This window comes from Drosophila gunungcola (assembly GCF_025200985.1).
Source record: "Drosophila gunungcola strain Sukarami chromosome X unlocalized genomic scaffold, Dgunungcola_SK_2 000050F, whole genome shotgun sequence".
NCBI classification, from domain to species: domain Eukaryota; kingdom Metazoa; phylum Arthropoda; class Insecta; order Diptera; family Drosophilidae; genus Drosophila; species Drosophila gunungcola.
Genome location: NW_026453194.1, coordinates 557038 through 575024, shown reverse-complemented (window position 1 = coordinate 575024; position 17987 = coordinate 557038). Strand labels below are relative to the sequence as shown.

The 17987-nt window shown below is 44.9% G+C and overlaps 1 protein-coding gene across 10 annotated transcripts in view; it reads right to left on the bottom strand.

The window, feature by feature from the left end:
• The window catches only part of LOC128261102 (uncharacterized), a 92080-nt gene that overhangs the window by 1108 nt on the left and 72985 nt on the right, over window positions 1-17987 (bottom strand). For all 10 annotated transcript variants that reach the window (XM_052994562.1, XM_052994558.1, XM_052994557.1 and 7 more), the window contains 9 exons: window positions 10170-12052; window positions 8901-9122; window positions 7948-8408; window positions 6657-7334; window positions 5917-6454; window positions 4696-5262; window positions 3173-4480; window positions 1931-2061; window positions 19-786 (listed from right to left, as the gene is read on the bottom strand). In XM_052994562.1, the coding sequence (XP_052850522.1) occupies window positions 19-786; window positions 1931-2061; window positions 3173-4480; window positions 4696-5262; window positions 5917-6454; window positions 6657-7334; window positions 7948-8408; window positions 8901-9122; window positions 10170-12036 (6540 nt within the window). In that variant the 5' untranslated portion in view covers window positions 12037-12052. The remainder of the gene's footprint in view (window positions 1-18; window positions 787-1930; window positions 2062-3172; window positions 4481-4695; window positions 5263-5916; window positions 6455-6656; window positions 7335-7947; window positions 8409-8900; window positions 9123-10169; window positions 12053-17987) is intronic.

The window sequence follows — 17987 nt, the reverse complement described above, 5'->3', positions numbered from 1 at the left end:
TGCAACTACCCAACTCACCACGCCGTTCTGGACGCTGAATCCGAGCTGGTACTTGGTCTCCGGCCTCTTGATCTTCACCTCGACGACGGGGGCGCAGGGCACCACCGTGAACTTGACCACGGTCTGGTTCTTGGTGTTCTTGATGTACGTCTGGCAGGTGGATAGGGGCAGGCCGACGAGGCTCAGCCCGTTGATGGCGATCAGCTGGTCGCCGATGTTGAGCTGGCCGCACCGGGCAGCCGCCCCGGAACTCATTAGGTTGGCAATCACCACGGTGGGCAGCATCGAACCCCAGCCGCTCTCCACGATGACCACGCCCAGGATCTCGCCCTTGGCCTTCGGCACCACCACCTCCTTCTGCAGCTCCTTCTTGGCGAAGATCTCCAGCTCGTCGCCGAAGATCTCCTGGCTGTTGAGCACCTCCTGGTAGTCCATCTCCTTGACGAACCGATGGTCCTCGATGCCGTTCGCCTTGAGGAACTCCATGTAGGCCACCTGGAAGGCCTGGCCAATCGATTGGGCGATGAACTGGGCCTCATCGCTCTCGAACACGTGACAAATCATCTTGGGCGTGCGATTCGGCCTGGGGGCATCATCGATGTCCTGGGGCACGAAGCGACGGCGGGCCATCAGGACCACCAGGTCGCCGATGTCCGCGATGTAGGAGATGGTGCGCAGGGCATGGTCCATCATGATCTCCTTGAGGTCCGTGTTCAGGACCATGATCTTCTCCGTCGAAATGAACAGATCCACCTCGGTGCTGGGCTGCACATCGCCATCGGGTGCCTGAAAATGATTTACTTCGGTTATTCACCAATTACCAATCCGTATCGAATATTTTGGGTTGTGTGGAACTGGGATTCGGCGGTTGACTCAAGGGGAACAAGCATTCCTTTTGGGTAACACAAGTATTACAGCGGGCCAAATATCTTCAATCCAATTTAATTCAAGGCAAATCAGGCAAACCAGAGGTGAGCAATTGATTGGGTTGGGTGGTTGGTTTGGGTTCGGGGTTCGGGGTTAAGTGGGTATAGCTAGTGTTTTCATTACTTACCAGCGCCTGTTATGCGAATTTTTTGTTTGATTTTTTTTTTTTTTTTTAGCATGGCGATACGTGGTTTAGTTAGCGTGGTTGGTCATCGCGGATGCGGAGCGTTTGATGTGGAGGAGGTGATGCATGAAAATATAACATTAAACAGTTAATGAATTGTTTTTTTTTTTGTTGTTTTCTAGTTTGGTCTTTCAATCAGCTTAGCTTAAGATTGCTCACTGGTAAGTCGCAAGTGGTGGTGAGGGCGATAGGGAAAGGGAGGTGTTAAATCAAAAGTCGGAGATCAGAGCGATGGAGCGGGAGTCCAAAATAGCTGCAAATTTTGTTCATTAGTGCAAGGGGAGGCGGTGAAAGCAGTTCAAGGGGTTGTCACAGATGCTTGGTTTAATCAAAAATAAAACAATCCTTTCATATTTTTAATCTTTGTTTTTAAATAAACATATTAAATATATTCATAAATCAAATTAAAATACATTGGGCAGATTGCAAATATAGAAAAGTTCTACAACTAGTAAAACATAAATCACCAAGCAAAGAAGAGATAAAATATAACCTTTTTCAAATGTTTAGGTATGAAAAAATTGTAGAAACATCACTTGTTAATACAAAAAAAAAATTCTTGATTCATAGAGTTTTTTTCTTAAGTTGTTAAGATTTCAGTTAACTAATCAACAGTAGGGAATTACAAATGGATAGAAAGTGAACTGTGACAACCTCTGATCTGGTTTTCCAGCAGGACTCACGTATTTCTACGCACTACAAACACAGAACGGATCTTGGCACAAGTAAAGTAAAGTAAAAGCAAGCTGATCGAAGCAATCGATCGAGTGGGGCGAGCATTACCGTATGTTTTTCAGGAGGCGCCTGAAGGAACCTTACCTTGATCCTGGAAACGGCCTCCTCCGCCTGCATCATGCGCGTCGACTTCGTGGGCTGACCCTCGCAGACCAGCTGCGTGGAGCCCAAGTACTTGGCCCTGAACAGTACGCCCTCGATGAGCACTGCGCCGCCTGCAGTTGATGAAGTTGGGATAGAGATGGAGGTGGATAAGATGGAGAACGGAGAACCCGGTTAGAAGGTCGGTTGCAACGAGGTCGCGGATCACAGAGTACATGTGGAGTATAGGTTGGTTAGTGTACGTGCATGTGTGGGTCAGCAATCCATCAAACCATTTTACCACTATAACTCAACCCCAAACGAAACATCAAAGAAATAGCTCGTTATTTGTACCTCCATGTAACAATCTTTATACAAATAAATAAATTCAAAAAGTCCGCATGAGTAATCATTTTGGTTACCCACTTAACCACTTATCAAATCATTCCTCAGCAACCTTTTAATATTTTAGTTCTTTTGTAGATCAACTTTTCAAGCCCTATTGAAATGGACTAATTTGTAAAATATTATTTATAATTAACACATTGAATCCCATATTATGGTCCAATTTTGAAATATTTAAAAAAGAAGACTAAGGTGGCTTTGATCGAGACTATTTTTAAACACCTATGAAGAAACAAGGCTTAGCAAATGCATTGCTTTTATAAAAAAAAAAAAAACATTTTCACTCGCATTAGATTTTCCCTTGTTTGGTGTTATCTTGTTAGTGTTGGATCTTAGGTACTAGTACATAATGGAATTTTATCTTACAAAGTATTGTACACACACACAGACACAGTAAAATGAAGAGTAGAGTTTGGTTTTGATTTGGTTGAACGAACGAACGACGCATGCAAAAATACGCAAATAAATATGCGAAAGAATACGGAGAAATGATAGGTAAAAGAATACATATACGATTAATACGGATTGATTATCTGGATCGAGAGTTGCATATAAGGATTAAAATCAATTTACATATTACGCTGCCAACTTTGAATTTTGAATTTGCTCTGCTACGCTATCGAAATTTTAGCGTTTCGTTGCGACAATTGCGACACAACGACAACATCAATGCATATACCGACAACATGGCAGGCCACAAGAGTATACAATTATGATATATAATATATAATATATAATATAGAATATAGAATATCTATATATATTTATATGCAAATATATGGTTATACGGTTATACAGTTATAGGAACAATCGAACGAAGGATAAACCCAACGCATTTACCTTCTTTGCTCTTACTCTTTTTCACTTTTTTCTCGCCGCTGTTGCTGTTGCTGCCGCTGATGCTGTTGTTGCTGTTGCCCACGTTGTTGTTGTTGTTGTTGTTGTTGCTGTTGGCATTGGCATTGCTGCTGGCCACCACGGTTCCATTGGCTCCAGTTCCAGCTCCAGGTCCAGCTCCAGCTCCAGATCCCGATCCTGATCCCGAACCCGAACCCGATCCTGGCAAGGTGATGCCTCCGTTGAGAGCTCCCGACTCCGGCTCAGTCATCTTGATGCCAGCTACCGCGGCATTTACTCCGCCCACGGATCTCTCGGAACCGCCTCCATTGCCGGGACTGCCCATTGCGGGCGTGACACTGGCCACCACCGCTGCCGAAGTGGCCGCCACGGCCGAGGCCACCACATCCACGGTGCCGTTTAGGGGGCCAGTGCCACACAGATCGACGCCAGCACCCGGCTGTTTGCTCGGCGATTTCTCGCTGTGCTCCGACGAGCTGCGCGATATGCTGCGCTGCACCATGCCGCCAACCACCAGGTCCAGCAGCTTGCCGCCGGACTGACCCTTGGGCGGAATCGGGGGCGGCAGCTCCGGCGTGGAGCTGAGCAGAGCATTGTAGCCGTTGCGCGTCTTGGTGCTCGCCATTTGCTGCTTGGGCGAGATCTTGGAGAGCAGCGATCGCGGCTTGCGGTCCCAGCTCTTGTTCTCGTCGTAGTAGCCCTGGTCGTCCAGCCGCTGGTGGCCCAGCAGGCGGTCCGTCTCCAAATCGGTGTCCACATCCTCCTCGTCGGCGCTGTGGTTCTTCGAGTGATTGTCCGAGCCGGACTCAAGGAGATCCTTGCCAGCGCCGCCGCCGTCCAAGTGGCGGGACAGCCAAACGGGTGAGCTCAAGCCCGGCGACGGCGATCGCTGCGATGCCGCCGCCGTCACAAGATTGGTCCGTTCGGGAATGGGCGGTGGCACGCCCCCGTTGCCGCTGCTGCTGCCAGTGCTGCCGGCGCTGCGGTGCTTGCCGCTTCCCGTTCCATTTCCGTTTCCGCTTCCGCTTCCCGTTCCGTTGCCGCATCCATTTCCGGTGACCGTCGAGGTGGGGGAACTGCGCTGCAGCGTGGAGCTGATGGCCGCCGCCAATGTAGTGTGCTTGCTGCTCGGCTGCAGCAGATCCACGTCGTTGTTGCCGCCGCCATTGCCATTGCCATTTCCATTGCCATTGCCATTGCTGCTGCTGCCAGTGTTGTTGGGCTTGCGGTGCGGCGCCGGTGCGGGCGGTGGTGGCGTCATCTGCACCGTGTCCGGACGGTGAAAAACACCTGCAAGAAGAACATATCGTTTACAGACTTATTTTTTTAAATTAATTAGTATCTAAAAATTTTTCTACTATATATTATATATATTATATTGTTTTACAATTGTTCTCTGAGTGTACCAGCAAAATGTATGTTTGGTGTTCTATTTTCACATTAAGTTTTATTGTCTTTGGTGTAGTTTTTTTATAACTTTTTCTTACCCTTACTTATGTACTTACCAATCGAGTAGAGCGAATCCAACTCCGGATCAATGTTCTTGAACACTTTGCTGTGGTTGCTGGGACTCTGGTCCAGGGTCAGTGTCTTCGGCTGCGATGGCGGCTGACCAGCCTGAGCCTTTGCCACCGCCGATTGCCCGTTGCTGGGACTGGGCGTGGCCATCAGGTGGTGGCCCACCACGGCCACGCCCCCAATACTGTCCGTGGTGGAGGTGGTGGTGGTCAGGTTGTGCATGCTGTTCAGGCTGTTGTTTGTCGAGATGCGCTTCATGTCCATCAGCATGGAGATGCCGCCGCTGCCGCCGATACTGGTGCTACCGCTCAGGCTGGTGGGGCACTGACTTTGACCGCTGGACACACCACCGCCGCCACCGCCACCGACACCGCCACCACCTCCACCACCCAGCAGTGCCTGCTGCAGGTTCTTGTTCTTGTTGTTGTTGTTCTCGGTGTCGCTGGTGTGACCCGAGGAGAGGCCATCCTCCAGGACCGGCATGGCTGAGGCATAGTATTTGGCGTAGTTCGAGCAGGAGGTCGACACTCCGCCGTTCATCTCACCCGACAGACCTGCGACACAAATTGAGGTAATTAGTAAACAAATCTTATTGAATAAATATAATAATTTTATAAAATATATATTTAAATATTTGTAACTTGTTTGAACAGTATCGTTTACTTGTAAATGCTTTATAAAGCTCCGCTTCTGATTGTTAAACAAATACTGCTTTGTGTTTATATTAAACGAACTAACCGATAAATAAATTACGTCTTATCGCCACAATTAAATAAAAAAAGGTGAAAAAATACAAAATTAAGTCGATTCGGAATAAATGAGCTTATATATATGTGCGTTTTTGAATATTGCCTATGAATGTATTTTTGTTTAAGTTTGTTTTGAAATAGTTTAGAAATATTTTTAAAGAATAAATTATGAAAAGTTCCCTTAAAATAGCGGGACGCAGCGTATTTAAAATACTTAACAATTTAAACAAAATTAATACACAGTTTTTGTCTTAAAAAAATAGATAGCGAGTAAAATATATCCTTTATTTTTTAAATCCTAGATATCAAAATTCTTTTATTTTTTAAATAAATAAATTCAATAGTCAAATATTTGTTTTTCCTATCCCATTTTTTGTATCAGTGTCTTCCATTTAGTTTATGGTATTCCATATTCAACTGTGTACAAATTAAATAAATAAATGTGATTCAGTCACGTACTGTCGAGATCGCCGCAGTTGGAGTCGTAGTCGGTGGTCTCCGGCGAGTAGCGGTAGTTGTGGCCGCCGCCCGGGCCCACGCCCACACCCACGCCCCCGACGCCTCCGCCTCCGCCATGCCCACTGCCCGTGCTCAGCAGCTGGTTGTGATTGAGCCCGTCCTGGTCGCCGTCCCGCTCGTTGCTGCTCCGGCTGGTGGAGTCCAGGAAGAAGTCGAAGTCCCGCATCAGCGGACTGCCGCTGTAGTGCCGCCGTGCTACGCCCCCGCCCACGCCCAGCGGCTGGGCGGTAAGCCGGGGCTGCGACTGCTGGCCGTAGCCCCCGTAAGCGTGGCGCTCGGGGGCGTGGCCGGAGGTGGGAGGCGCCTGCTGGCGGTAGTTCTGGTCGAGATCCTGATCCAACGGTTCGTCCTCATCCTCGGCCTCGTCGTTCTCCTCGTCGGCATCGTCGTCGACCTCCTCGTCGTCCTCGGCCTCCTCATCCTCAACCAAGTCCTCGTCGTCGCGCTCAAAGTTGCTGTGGAACTCGTACTGGATATCCTGCAGGACAAAAAATACTCAGTTGATATTAAACTAGTTTTAAATAACGTTTTTGGCTGTTAAAAAATATACTGTTTTCATCGATAAATTTACATTAATGAAAGTAAACCCTTTTCTAAGAAAACCATTTGCTTAATAAAATGAAAATAAGTACTTAATATGCAAATAGTTAAAGACTTTTATTATTTCTCTGTTTACTTACAATGCTGTCCACATCGCTGCCGTTTTCCATGATGGGCTGTTCGTCGGTGGAGGGGCACTTGAAGAACTCCTCCAGCACTTTGCGCGTCTCCGAGAATTCGTAAAGGTAATCGAAGGTCGACGATTTCGTGTGCAGGCTCAGTGGGCCTAGTGCGGTGCCCGCTGCTGTTGCATTTCCTACTCCTGATCCTGATCCTGATCCTAATCCTGTTCCCGTTCCGATTCCAATTCCGATGCCGTTGGCAGTGCTGACCGCTGCTACTGCTGCTGCGGCTGCGGCTGCTGATCCTTCTGTCGGTGGTGCTAGTGCCGCGAACGCGGCTGTAGGGGCTTGGGGGGGCGTGGCCGCCCGGCTGCCTACCTCGCCGGCGGCTCCGATGGCCAGGCCCAGTGCCTCCGGAGTGGTCAGGTCGGATATGGTGCCAATCTCGGACACATCGTTGCTGGTGTCCTCCGCATTGTTGTCGCTGCTCAGCGGTTGTTTGTTGATGTTTGAGTTGTTGTTACTGTGGTTGCTCATCAGACTGGCAAAGTGTTGCTGCTGCTGTTGCTGCTGCTGTTGCTGCTGCTGTTGCTGCTGTTGCTGCTGCTGCTGAAGTTGCTGCAATTGCTGATGCTGCTGCTGCTGCAGGGGAGGGGAGCTGCTACAAGGCTCACGATTAGGCGGCGAAATGATGCGCTGAAATTTAAAGTGACAGTTAAGTAAGGAATAATCAGCAATATAACTCATATGAAGATAGCTAATATAACTGTTTTTTTTTATGATAAACAAACAAACCAAACAAAACAATGAGCTTAGAATGCCAGTAACGTCTATGTATACAACAAACTTAAGCTGCTTCTAAAATTGTAAATCAGTTTAGACTTATACAAAATTTAAATGTTTCTAAGGTTTAAATTTTCAATATTAAGTTAAGGTTTTAGTTTGTAACCTGCCGTTAAATCTGCTGGTGTCACATAAATAGTTAGGAAATTCTGACAAACGAAATTAGGAGAACTATATTGTCAATTTCGTGTTGTAGGCTATAAATTGAACTAGAAAATTGCCTCCGCTTACGATGTTTAGTTAGATGTTTTCAAAACTGTGTTTTAACTGATTTGGGCAGATTCTATCAAAGCAACCGTGATTTTGAGTTTTACAGCAAAGTCTTAGTGCTTAGCAGAACACTTTTATTGATTCTATTTGATTTAAATAGCTATTTTAATGAAATACCTTCATGTTACTCGCACCCCTCAGAATGCTATTTCATTAATTAATGCAAAATCAATTAGAACTTCAAGGAAACACCCACCTGTGGAAAGCCCGGGCGAACGGGATAGTTCTGCATGGTCTGCTGTGTTTGCGAGTGAACCTGGCCGGGGTTCAGTGGGTTGGGATTGGGATTGGGATTGGGGCTGGGATTGGAGTTGGGGTTGGAGTTGGGGTTGGAGGTGTGTGGTATCAGGGAGCTGAGGATGCTGTGGGAGTTGTGGGGGTGGGTCTGGGCAAGGGCGGCGAGTGCTGCCCGAGCCGCCGTCTTTTGCAGCGAGGTGGCCGTGGAGCTCAGCGGTGGAACGGCGGCCATGGGAACCTGCTGTTGCAATTGCTGCTGCAGTTGTTGCTGTTGTGGTGTGGGTGCCACTTCTGCCGTTGCTGGTGGTTCGCTTTCGTCCGCTCCTGCTGTTCCTGCTGTTGCTGCTGCTGCTGCTGCTGCCGTCAAGGCCCCAAAATTGTTGGTGGTTACTCCAATGCGCCTGGGCGAACCTTCGTACTCTGTGAATGGAATTAAATTTAATGGGATAAAGTTATTTTGATATGAAAAGAATAATTGCAAAAATTGTTGTCCACATTTTTTGGAACAACCAGTTTTATTTTCCAAAAAAAAAAAAAAAATTCGATTCCATTATGTATGTAGTGCGCATATCAACAATAAAATGGCATTAAAATCAAAAATTCTATATATTACAGGATATTACAGTCGGATTTAAAAAAAATGGTCATTACATTTCTAAGAGAAGTAAATAAAATTTTTAACTATTTCATATAACTATTTTCGGATTTGATTTAAATAGCTGAAAATATAATTTAAGCCATATTTAACTTAAATAAAATGAATTTAAATCAAATAGGATCTATTTTAAAACTAATATAATATTTTGCACAATAATTTAGATTTTTAACATTTAATTTGTGTACTTTAATATGCATTGAATTTAATATTATTATTTAAAATTAAATTGTTTTGTTACTAAGTGCATAATTTACCAATGATGCCGTGGCGCGACTCCACGGCCAGCGTGTAGTTGCGCTCGAGCTTCCAGGCGTCCAACTTGTTCTCCCTGTAGACGTTGACCTCCAGGTTCTGCCCTGGGTTCAGATTCTGCATCTGCATCTGCATCTGCATCTGGAGCTGGGCCTTATCCTTATCCATCGGCTTGCCTGGCTTGCCGCCCTCCTCCGCCAACGTTTCGGTCGTAACGCGCAGATCTGGATGAAATGGGATGAATGGAGAGAGCTCCGATGAGGACCAGTGGCCATGACAAGGGTATCAGCCGAGGATTTGGGGGGTACGAACTACGAGCCAATGCCAATTAATTGCTATCAATTAAATTCCACTTTGGCGCGCTTCCTGCGCTTTGTTCGTTCCCCCCAAAACCCGTTTCATACATATTTGCAGTACACTTCATTACGCATGATTTGCAATTCAATTACCCGGCCCATGTCTATCTGTCCGGCATTCAGCCAGTCGGAAATTGGTTTCGCAAAACGCTCCAGCCACTGAAGTGGGCGCCCTTGAAGCCACAAATTGCTGCAGGCACGTGCAACCACAGAGGTTGCTGCTCGGACAGAGGCAACACTTCAAATGGACTTGGACTCGGACTCGGACTCTAGGCTTTGGGATTTGAGTTTGGGTTTGGGCTTTGGGGTCTGGCGTTTACCTGGAAAAGGTTTGTGTACTCTGCAAACCAAATGCAGTTCAGCCAAGGATGCTGCTACACTCTCGCACATTTGCGAAATGTTTGCTCTTTTAAGCCATGCCATAGAAATAACATATAAAGGCTATTTGTGTCTACCTTATATTTATCTTGGACTTGTATACCCTATATTTTATTCAACATCGTAGATGTAGCTCTACAAAATAAATAAATGAAATCCTTTGAAACTTGAATCTTAAATGTGCAAATTGTCAATGGCAAAAGAGTCACAGCTCTTTAAATGAACTCAATTAGGTGTGTTTTCAAATGTTCAATACATTTAAAAACATTATTTTCCTCTTGTTTCTATAACAGCTATATGATATAGTGGTCCGATTTTAATAAATTAAACCTGGAATAATAAATAATATTAAAATCACTCTATCTCAAAGTATGTTTAAATAAGCTTGATCTCTGGAGGATTTTGTAGATTTAAACTAGGCAGTTTTTTTTTAATCTTTTAATCTTTTTTGTAACTTTTGTAATGGCTTTTTTTTTCTTAAAATTCGATTTGGCTATATTATTTGATTTTTTTTTGTTGACTTGTGCCTTAACTTACGCTGCCAGCTTTCGTTGGGATCTGCGTTTCCATTGACCAGGCGGTGATCCCGCTCCATGTCCCGCTCGCGTTCCCGTTCCTCGCCGTAAACATGTCGCTTTCGCTGCTGCTGACCCGCCAAATGGCTGAGGTGGTTGTCCCTGGCCGCTTGCACCTCCTGCAGTTGCAGCTGCTGCTGCTGCTCCAGCAACAGGTGCTCTCTTTCCCGCTCTCGCTCCCGCTCCCGCTCCCGCTCCCTCTCTCTATCCCTTTCCCTTTCCCGCTCCTCGCGCAGCCTCAGTTTGCGCTGCTCCCGCGGCTCCCAATCGCCAGGATGCTGATCCAGCGAGGATTTGCTGCCATAAAGGTAGTGACTGGCCAAAGGAGTCAACCCATCGGCACAGGGATTGCTTCTGGGGGCTGCAATCTGCTGCTGCTGCTGTTGCTGTTGCTGCTGCTGGGGAAAGCTGCGATTCACCGGACTTCGTCCCACCCGCAATATGTGTTGCTGTTGCTGTTGCTGCTGCTGCTGTTGCGGTCGCTGGCTGATACCGTACACCTGTTCCCGCTGCTGGTGGTAAGCTCGTCTGGCTGAGGCATGCAGATGTTGTTGCTGCTGCTGCTGTTGCTGTTGTGTATGCTGCTGTGTTTGTTGCTGCTGGTGTTGCTGTTGCTGCTGTGTCTGCTGCTGATGCTGATGTTGCTGTTGTTGCTGTTGTTGCTCCTCGGCATATTCCGTGGGCGAATGGAGCAGCAAGCTGGCTCTTGTGGGCGGCGCCTCCCAATAGTTCTCCTTGATAAATGGATTCTGGCTGCCATTGCCGTTGTGCAACTGTTGCTGCTGTTGCTGCTGCTGCCTGTTGCTGGCGGGCAACGCACCACTACGTTTGCGTGGCATTTCCACGTAGCAGCCGGGGCCACGCCTACTATCGCCCACCGTGTGGTAGTAAAAGGAGGCGGGACAGTCGGGCTCTTCGCCGGCCGCTCCGCTCCTGCTTCGCTCCACTGCTGCCTCGCCCGAGGTGTCCAGCTCCAGTTGCTGCTGTTGCTGTTGCTGATGTTGCAGATGCAGGTGCTGTTGCTGCTGCTGTTGCTGCTGCTGCTGGTGGTGGTGGTGCGGCGGTGTGGGCGGTGTGAGCGGTGCGCACAGGAAGGGATTTGTGGAGATGCGCGGCGTCACCGAGGACAGCGATTCGGAGGAGTGCGATGAGGCCGAATGCGGCGGCGGCGATTGCGTTATGATGTTCACGCTCTTGTAATAGCTGGGCGTGCTCGTGGGCGTCGGCGTGGGCGTGGCCTTGGGCGGCGGCGGACTAACGCTGGCCAACGGCTCTCCAGCAACTGCTGCCGATGTGGGACTGCTGCTGCTGCTGTTGCTGTTGCTGTTGCTGTTGCTGTTCGTATTCACGTCCGCCAGGAGTGCATGTTGCTGCTGTGTCGCTTGATGATGTTGCTGCTGCGGCGGCTGCTGCTGCTGCTGCTGCTGCTGCTGCTGCTGCTTGGGTCGGCACTTGGGGAAAAGCAAACTGATCTGATCGTTGAGCGGCGGCGAAGGCGACAGCAAAGCTTGCGACAGGATTAGCGGGGGTTGCTGTTGCTGCTGCTGCTGTTGCTGCTGGTAGCTGATGTTGCTGCTGTCGCAGTCTATCTCAAGGCTGCCGTTCAGAGCGTAGAAGCCGCGTTGCTGGTTGACCGCTGCTGCTGCTGCTGCGTGTGGTTGCAGTCGCTGGTAGGGCAGTAGCTGATGCGACTGCTGCTGCTGCTGCTGATGCGACTGATCCTGCTGCTGATGCTGCTGCTGCTGGTGGTGATTGTTGTGGTGGTGATGGTGATTACTGCTACTAGTTGTTTGTCCAGCAGTCAGTGTTGTCAATGTTGTGCTGACCATTATTGTTGCCAATAAACTGAAAGTGGGAGAAATGGAGTGATTAGCAAAACGTTTAAACGTTTAAAATTCATAGGAAAAGTAAAAGATGCAACAGAAAGTTCAGAGCATTTTTTAATTTACTTTCTTTTTGTCTCTTATTTGGAAAACATTGCTGTGGAACTTATTAATATAAATAATATAGCCAGGTACTGGAAAAGTAAAATAATACACAGAATACATTCACGCACTCTAACGTCAACCCATCGCGAAAGTCTTCCAATCACTCTGATTTATGGTAGAGGCCAGTTATTAGAAGATATTTGTTTCGAAACAAAAAAAAAATATATTCCAGTACCCAAACACCCAGCTCATCTGTTTTAGACACATATATGATTACCTATAGATAACTTAAATAGTAGCCACATATTTGATTACCTATAGGGAAGGTAAAAAGTAGCACACCTTGCTATCTAGGTACGTACCTAGGTTTGGGTATCTAGGTACTTCCAAATACGGTTAATAAGCTACTTGAATTAAAAGGAGCCAGCCTTCCATCTGTGATCCTTTGGCCACGCGTTTCACGTACCGCTGGCAGTTGTTTTAATAAATGCAGACGCTGTGTCAACCTTTGTCATGTCCGAGCGGCAACAGGGCGTGACAGTAACGAGTTCTGCCGCCTTCGCTGTCGCCGCTCGGTCGTCTGGGTCACGTTTCATGGGGCAATATGGCTGGGCCAAACAAATGGCAGCCATAAGACAGGCAAATATTTAATTGTCCACCCTGTGTGCCCACTCGCCAAAAACGAAATGCGAAACACTCGTGCAGCAGCAGCCAATCAATGTCATTGAGCGATTGTCGTCGGTTTGTTGAATTTAACTTTTAAATGCTCGCCCGCGATGGCCGTGCGTTTAAGTTGGATTCAATTTGCATTCGCTACGAGCTTTTTGCCATGTGGCATGCAAATTAGCCGCCCTAGTGGCTTTTTCGTGTGTGAAAAGCATGGGAAACTTGGGAAAGTCGTTGGGAAACAGAACCAGTAATATGTAAAGAGACTCTGAATTTTGTTTGGGTTTTTATTTTTTATTTTTTTTTTTTTAGCTCGGTAATATGCAAATTAGCGATGCGGCTTTTTATGACGTGGATACCAAAGTAGAAAAAAATCCATTGAATAGGAAATTTAAATCGGCTTCGGTTTGCGTATGTTTTAGTCGCCCAAAAGTCTGAAAGTATGAGTCACAAACTGCAACATTTCTCTTTACGAAAAACATGTGTTTCATAATTTGCAAATAAATACAACGAACAATATTTAGTTAACTGCAAATGACCACTTTGAAAAATCTTTTAAAAAATTGCTTGCAAACAAATGAAGTATGTTATCTATAAGCCAATTTTTGTAAACTTATCTCACATTCTTTGTAGTTAACTAAATTCATAGAAACATCATAAATTCGGTGTTCTGTATGTATTTTCCCTCTTAACCAGCTATCAGCTAGCCTGTCCCGAAAAGGTATTTCTTAAACCGCTTAAAGCTGCAGCACACACAAATCCCCATTTGGGCCCACCATTTTCGCATTCTATCCCACAATCCACCCGAAAATCCCACCCACAAGTTATGCTAATGCGTGCGGTGTGCAGAGTGCGTTTGTGTTTGTGCCTGGGGCCTAAAATATTTTCCCAACAATCAAACTAAAAATTTCGAAAAGGATTAACAACAAACAACAGCAGAAGCCAAAAGCGAGACGAGAAAATAGTCAGGGAAGCGTAACAAATGCACCGAAAGAAAAAAATATTTTAATTATTAGCAATGCATACGGTGATGTTAAATATGTATACAAGTTTATTTCAAAATAACAAAATTATGAATCTTAAATTATTTTTTTTTTTTTTTTGTATCAAAACAGTTAAAAAAGACGTGCACTTAGTAATCATGCCTAAATCACTGAAAACATTACTGTAACTTGGAAATATTTGTGTTTTTATAAAAAGAGATGAAATGCTTAACGTTTAAAATGAAGAAATAATATATCAGTATTGTTATTTAGCTGGTTATTGTATTGTTATATAGCGGGTTTTATAGGAATAACTGGTGTTTTGAAATAATAAATAGAGGTCTCTAAACATATGCAATGAAAACTAGTATTTTAAAACCCAAGAAATTTCTGTAGCACACCCGTAAATCCAAAAAAAACTTTTCTCTTCTCCTGTTATTGAGAATCAAAAGTAAAATTATTTTATAGCCATGGTGAAATATGAAAATATTTTGTTCTCTGTATGACAATCACACACATTTACACATGTACAAGTGGTGATAACCGAAGCGAGCAGCGAGATATGTTAGCCGACTCCTGCTTGAGCTGTTGTTGCTGTGCGTCTCGCATCGCTTTGTGCACTCGCATGGAAAATATGTTTTCGTTCCTGGAATACCACACAACTGAGCTGGCAAAAGGGCAAGCAGACATTTCATGTGCCAGGGGGTGGGGGGGGGGAGTACTTCGTGTTTAACGCACGCTTCCATGGCATTAAGACGGTGAAGGGGAAGGGTAAGGGGCTGCAGGTCTGGTCTTTCAGAGCCGAAATCTACACAACAGCTAACAAGGTATAACAGCAGCAACGACAGCCAGAGACGCATCCGTATCCGGATGAGGAGCCAGCACCAGCACCAGGACCAGGACCAGAGCAACATTTTCTTTAAGGCTTCACACGACAAGAACACGGCTAGATGGCCAAACAATTCCATTGGTTCAAGATAGTCCCTTGTCAGAGGAACATGGGACAATAAAACCCAGATTCAAAATGGCTCAATTTTAAGCAACAATAAAAATGCTGCAAGGAATACTTTATTAAACCTTAGACTCTAACCAATTTTTTGTTCTGCCATCTTTTCGCCAATAACGCAAAGTCTTTTACCATATTTTCACTTCACCGAAAGTTGATCAGTGGGTCAGAGCTGATTTACCTTCAAAATACTTTCTACTAAAGAAAATATTTTATAACTTAATAACGATAAAAACACAAGCCAACGAATTAAATTATGTTAATTAGCTAAAAATGTTTAAATACTTCTTTAAACATTATTTTTAGGACAGGATTAAAATTAATTAATTTCATTTTTTGTGACTTTTTGACTATTCTATCACTGGGGTGCTCATTATTAAATCAATGCTAAAGGCTATTCACCTTAAAATTAATTTAAGAATATTTTAAACAGCTTAGAGCTCAGAGGTACCAGCGGAATAAAAATATTATTACTGGGTAACAAAAAAAATATTACTCAAAATATTTTATATTTTGTATATTTAAGTCTTCAAATAGCACTGAAGTTTCGCGGAATAGAACTAGAGTTTTTAAAAATAATTTAAAGTATACACGAAAGTAGGCCATAAGTCCATGTAGTTATTAATGAGAAGATTATACATTTGCAACAAGTTAACCAACTATTTTATTTATAAGTTATTCAATAGAAAAAATACTATAAATAAGCTGACTGCTTTATTCCCTATTTCTGAATACTATCGATCTGCCCACACTAGATGCCCTCGGATGTTGGACTCGTTACGACCACCTTTTCATGTCCATGAGTAATTTTTGGGTGCGAGTCCTGAAATTTAATGCTTTGGCTGTGCTTAGGCAGACGCTGATGGCATGTGTAACGATTGCGATTGGCAGTACTTTGATTTACTGGGCAGTGCGTTGACACAGCGTTCCTGTGTTTTTCCTTTATGGCTCGGAGGTGGGTATCAGCAGGATCAAAGATAGCCTGAGCCCCAGGATCCTCTACAGAGAAGCAAAGTTTTAACTTCAATATACAACTTTTTGGTCAAGCTCCGTGTGAGATGGTAAAGGAAAAGCTTTAAAGTGTTCTTGTTTATCCGACTAAATCTAGCAATAATTTCAGAAGAAATTGAGATATTAAAGTCAAGCATGCAAGCAGAAAGATAGGCCTTCATCTACGTCGCATTTGATTTAAAACAGCGTTCGAACAATATATAAGAACATATTATAAATTAAGTTAACCATATAATATTCATATTTGTATGAAAAGACAAGTTTCTTGTATACGTGTGCTCTCCATCCGGCTTCAGAAAATGTTAAGTGCGAGCAATAAAAATTTCATAAATTCTTCAGCCATGTGCGCTCCATATGCACATCCTCACACCCTCGACAGGACTGCCTTTCTCGTCCTAGACGTCACAGTTGCATAATTAAGTTACCAGGACGAGGACGAGTACAAGGAGCTGCTGTAGGCGCGTCCTTGGAGTTTTATTAACTTAATGTCTGCTTAAACGATGCGTCGCTTGTCGCTCTTTAAATATTTAAAATTAATTCCAGCCCGTTTCCGTGCCGTGCCCAATGAATCAAAATCAAAATCAATTGCCAGGGCCCACAGTTTGCCACTGATGTTGGCGTGCTGATGCAGTGGGTTGCAGGGTGGTGCTGGCTTTTCTCTGGAATGGAATGGTGGGTGGTGTGGTGCAAAAGCTGGTCTAATGTGGTCCTGGGGTTGATACCGTCATTACGGCCACATTGCGGCAGGACATCGGCAAACGACCAGCCAACGATGTGGGCAACGGGTTAGATGCAATTACCTGTGCCTACGTTGATGGCATTAATTATGCAAAACAACTAACGCTGCATGAGGTAGTGTAAGGCTAGGGTGGAGGTACTTAAGTGGAGGGGGAAGGTGGAGGTGGAGGTGGACGGACTGCCCCAGCACGTAAGCCCAAGAGCACAGGTGGCGGACTTGGGCCGACTTCCTGGCCATTGCATGCGCCACCGACGACTGGGCTGCCGTAAATGAAAAATGCAATTTATTTTAACCCAAATCGTTGCCTGTTTTTTGCCCCGTTATGCAATTACTTGCCATCCCCATTAGGGCGATAAGTACAGCTTTGTCTGGCGATTGAGTGCACACGAATCCCCGCTTCTACACTTTTTTGTAGCACACTTCTCGGGGCGTCCGCAAAGAGTTTAGTTAATATTTTGCAGATTTGCGCCTTAGCTGCGCAATTAAGCCAGCCTTTTGGCTTTCGCAGTGAGCACTGCTCAAGGATTAATTCAATAATGGCCAGGAGAAGCGTGCGCTGTCCATTAGGGATTCGTGTGGGGGAATTGTGGAATTGCCGCTAAGCGGATTTGAGTGCAGTCTATGAAATGGCTGCAATTTGGGCTAAAAACCATTTTGGCTAAGAAAAACCCGAGCACTGACAACAAACCAAAAAAAAAAAAAAAAAGAAAAAAACAAAAGGGGGTTGGAACGGAGCGTCATGTAAACGCCGCATGACAAAAGCACACAGCGATAAAAGAAATGGAGGGGAGAACCAAAAAACGAAAGCGAAAAGTGTAATGAAAAGTGAAAGTGACTAAGATGTTTTTCCGAGCTGTTGATGACGCGGGCGAGTAGTAATGTTGACGAAAGCAACAACGACAGCAACAGCAATAATGCTGGAAGCGTTTGCCAAATGAAAATGGCAGCACGCAAAAATGGCGAAAACTGAATTTTGGAACGGGGGGAGGCGGAAAACAGGACAACGGGAGAGCGAAGAAAACGGTGACAAAGATGGCGAACGAAGGAAAAACAAACATGACGAACAGCAGGCGAAAGCAAACAAAGAAAAACGGGGAGGTTGCCACCAAAAGTTGTCTCCAGGGAAGGAAAATGGAAAAGCGGATCTAAAATCTTAAGAGACTCTAATACAAAATACATATAAAAACACAAAATTCCAATAAGGATGGTCATATGTATTATTAAATGTTTCCTACATTTAAAGAGGATTAAATTTGATTGCTACCTTTACGGCGAAAACAATTTCTATCTTATATTTTTGTTAAAGAAAAGCAAACAACAAAACAAACCTAAAATTCCTGTCATATATAGAAAATAAACTTCACTATTGTTTTTCGATTTTTGCGTTAAAGATTTCCTTTAGTTACCTAACTGTTAAATAAAGGATAAGCTCTTTATACTCAAGCAC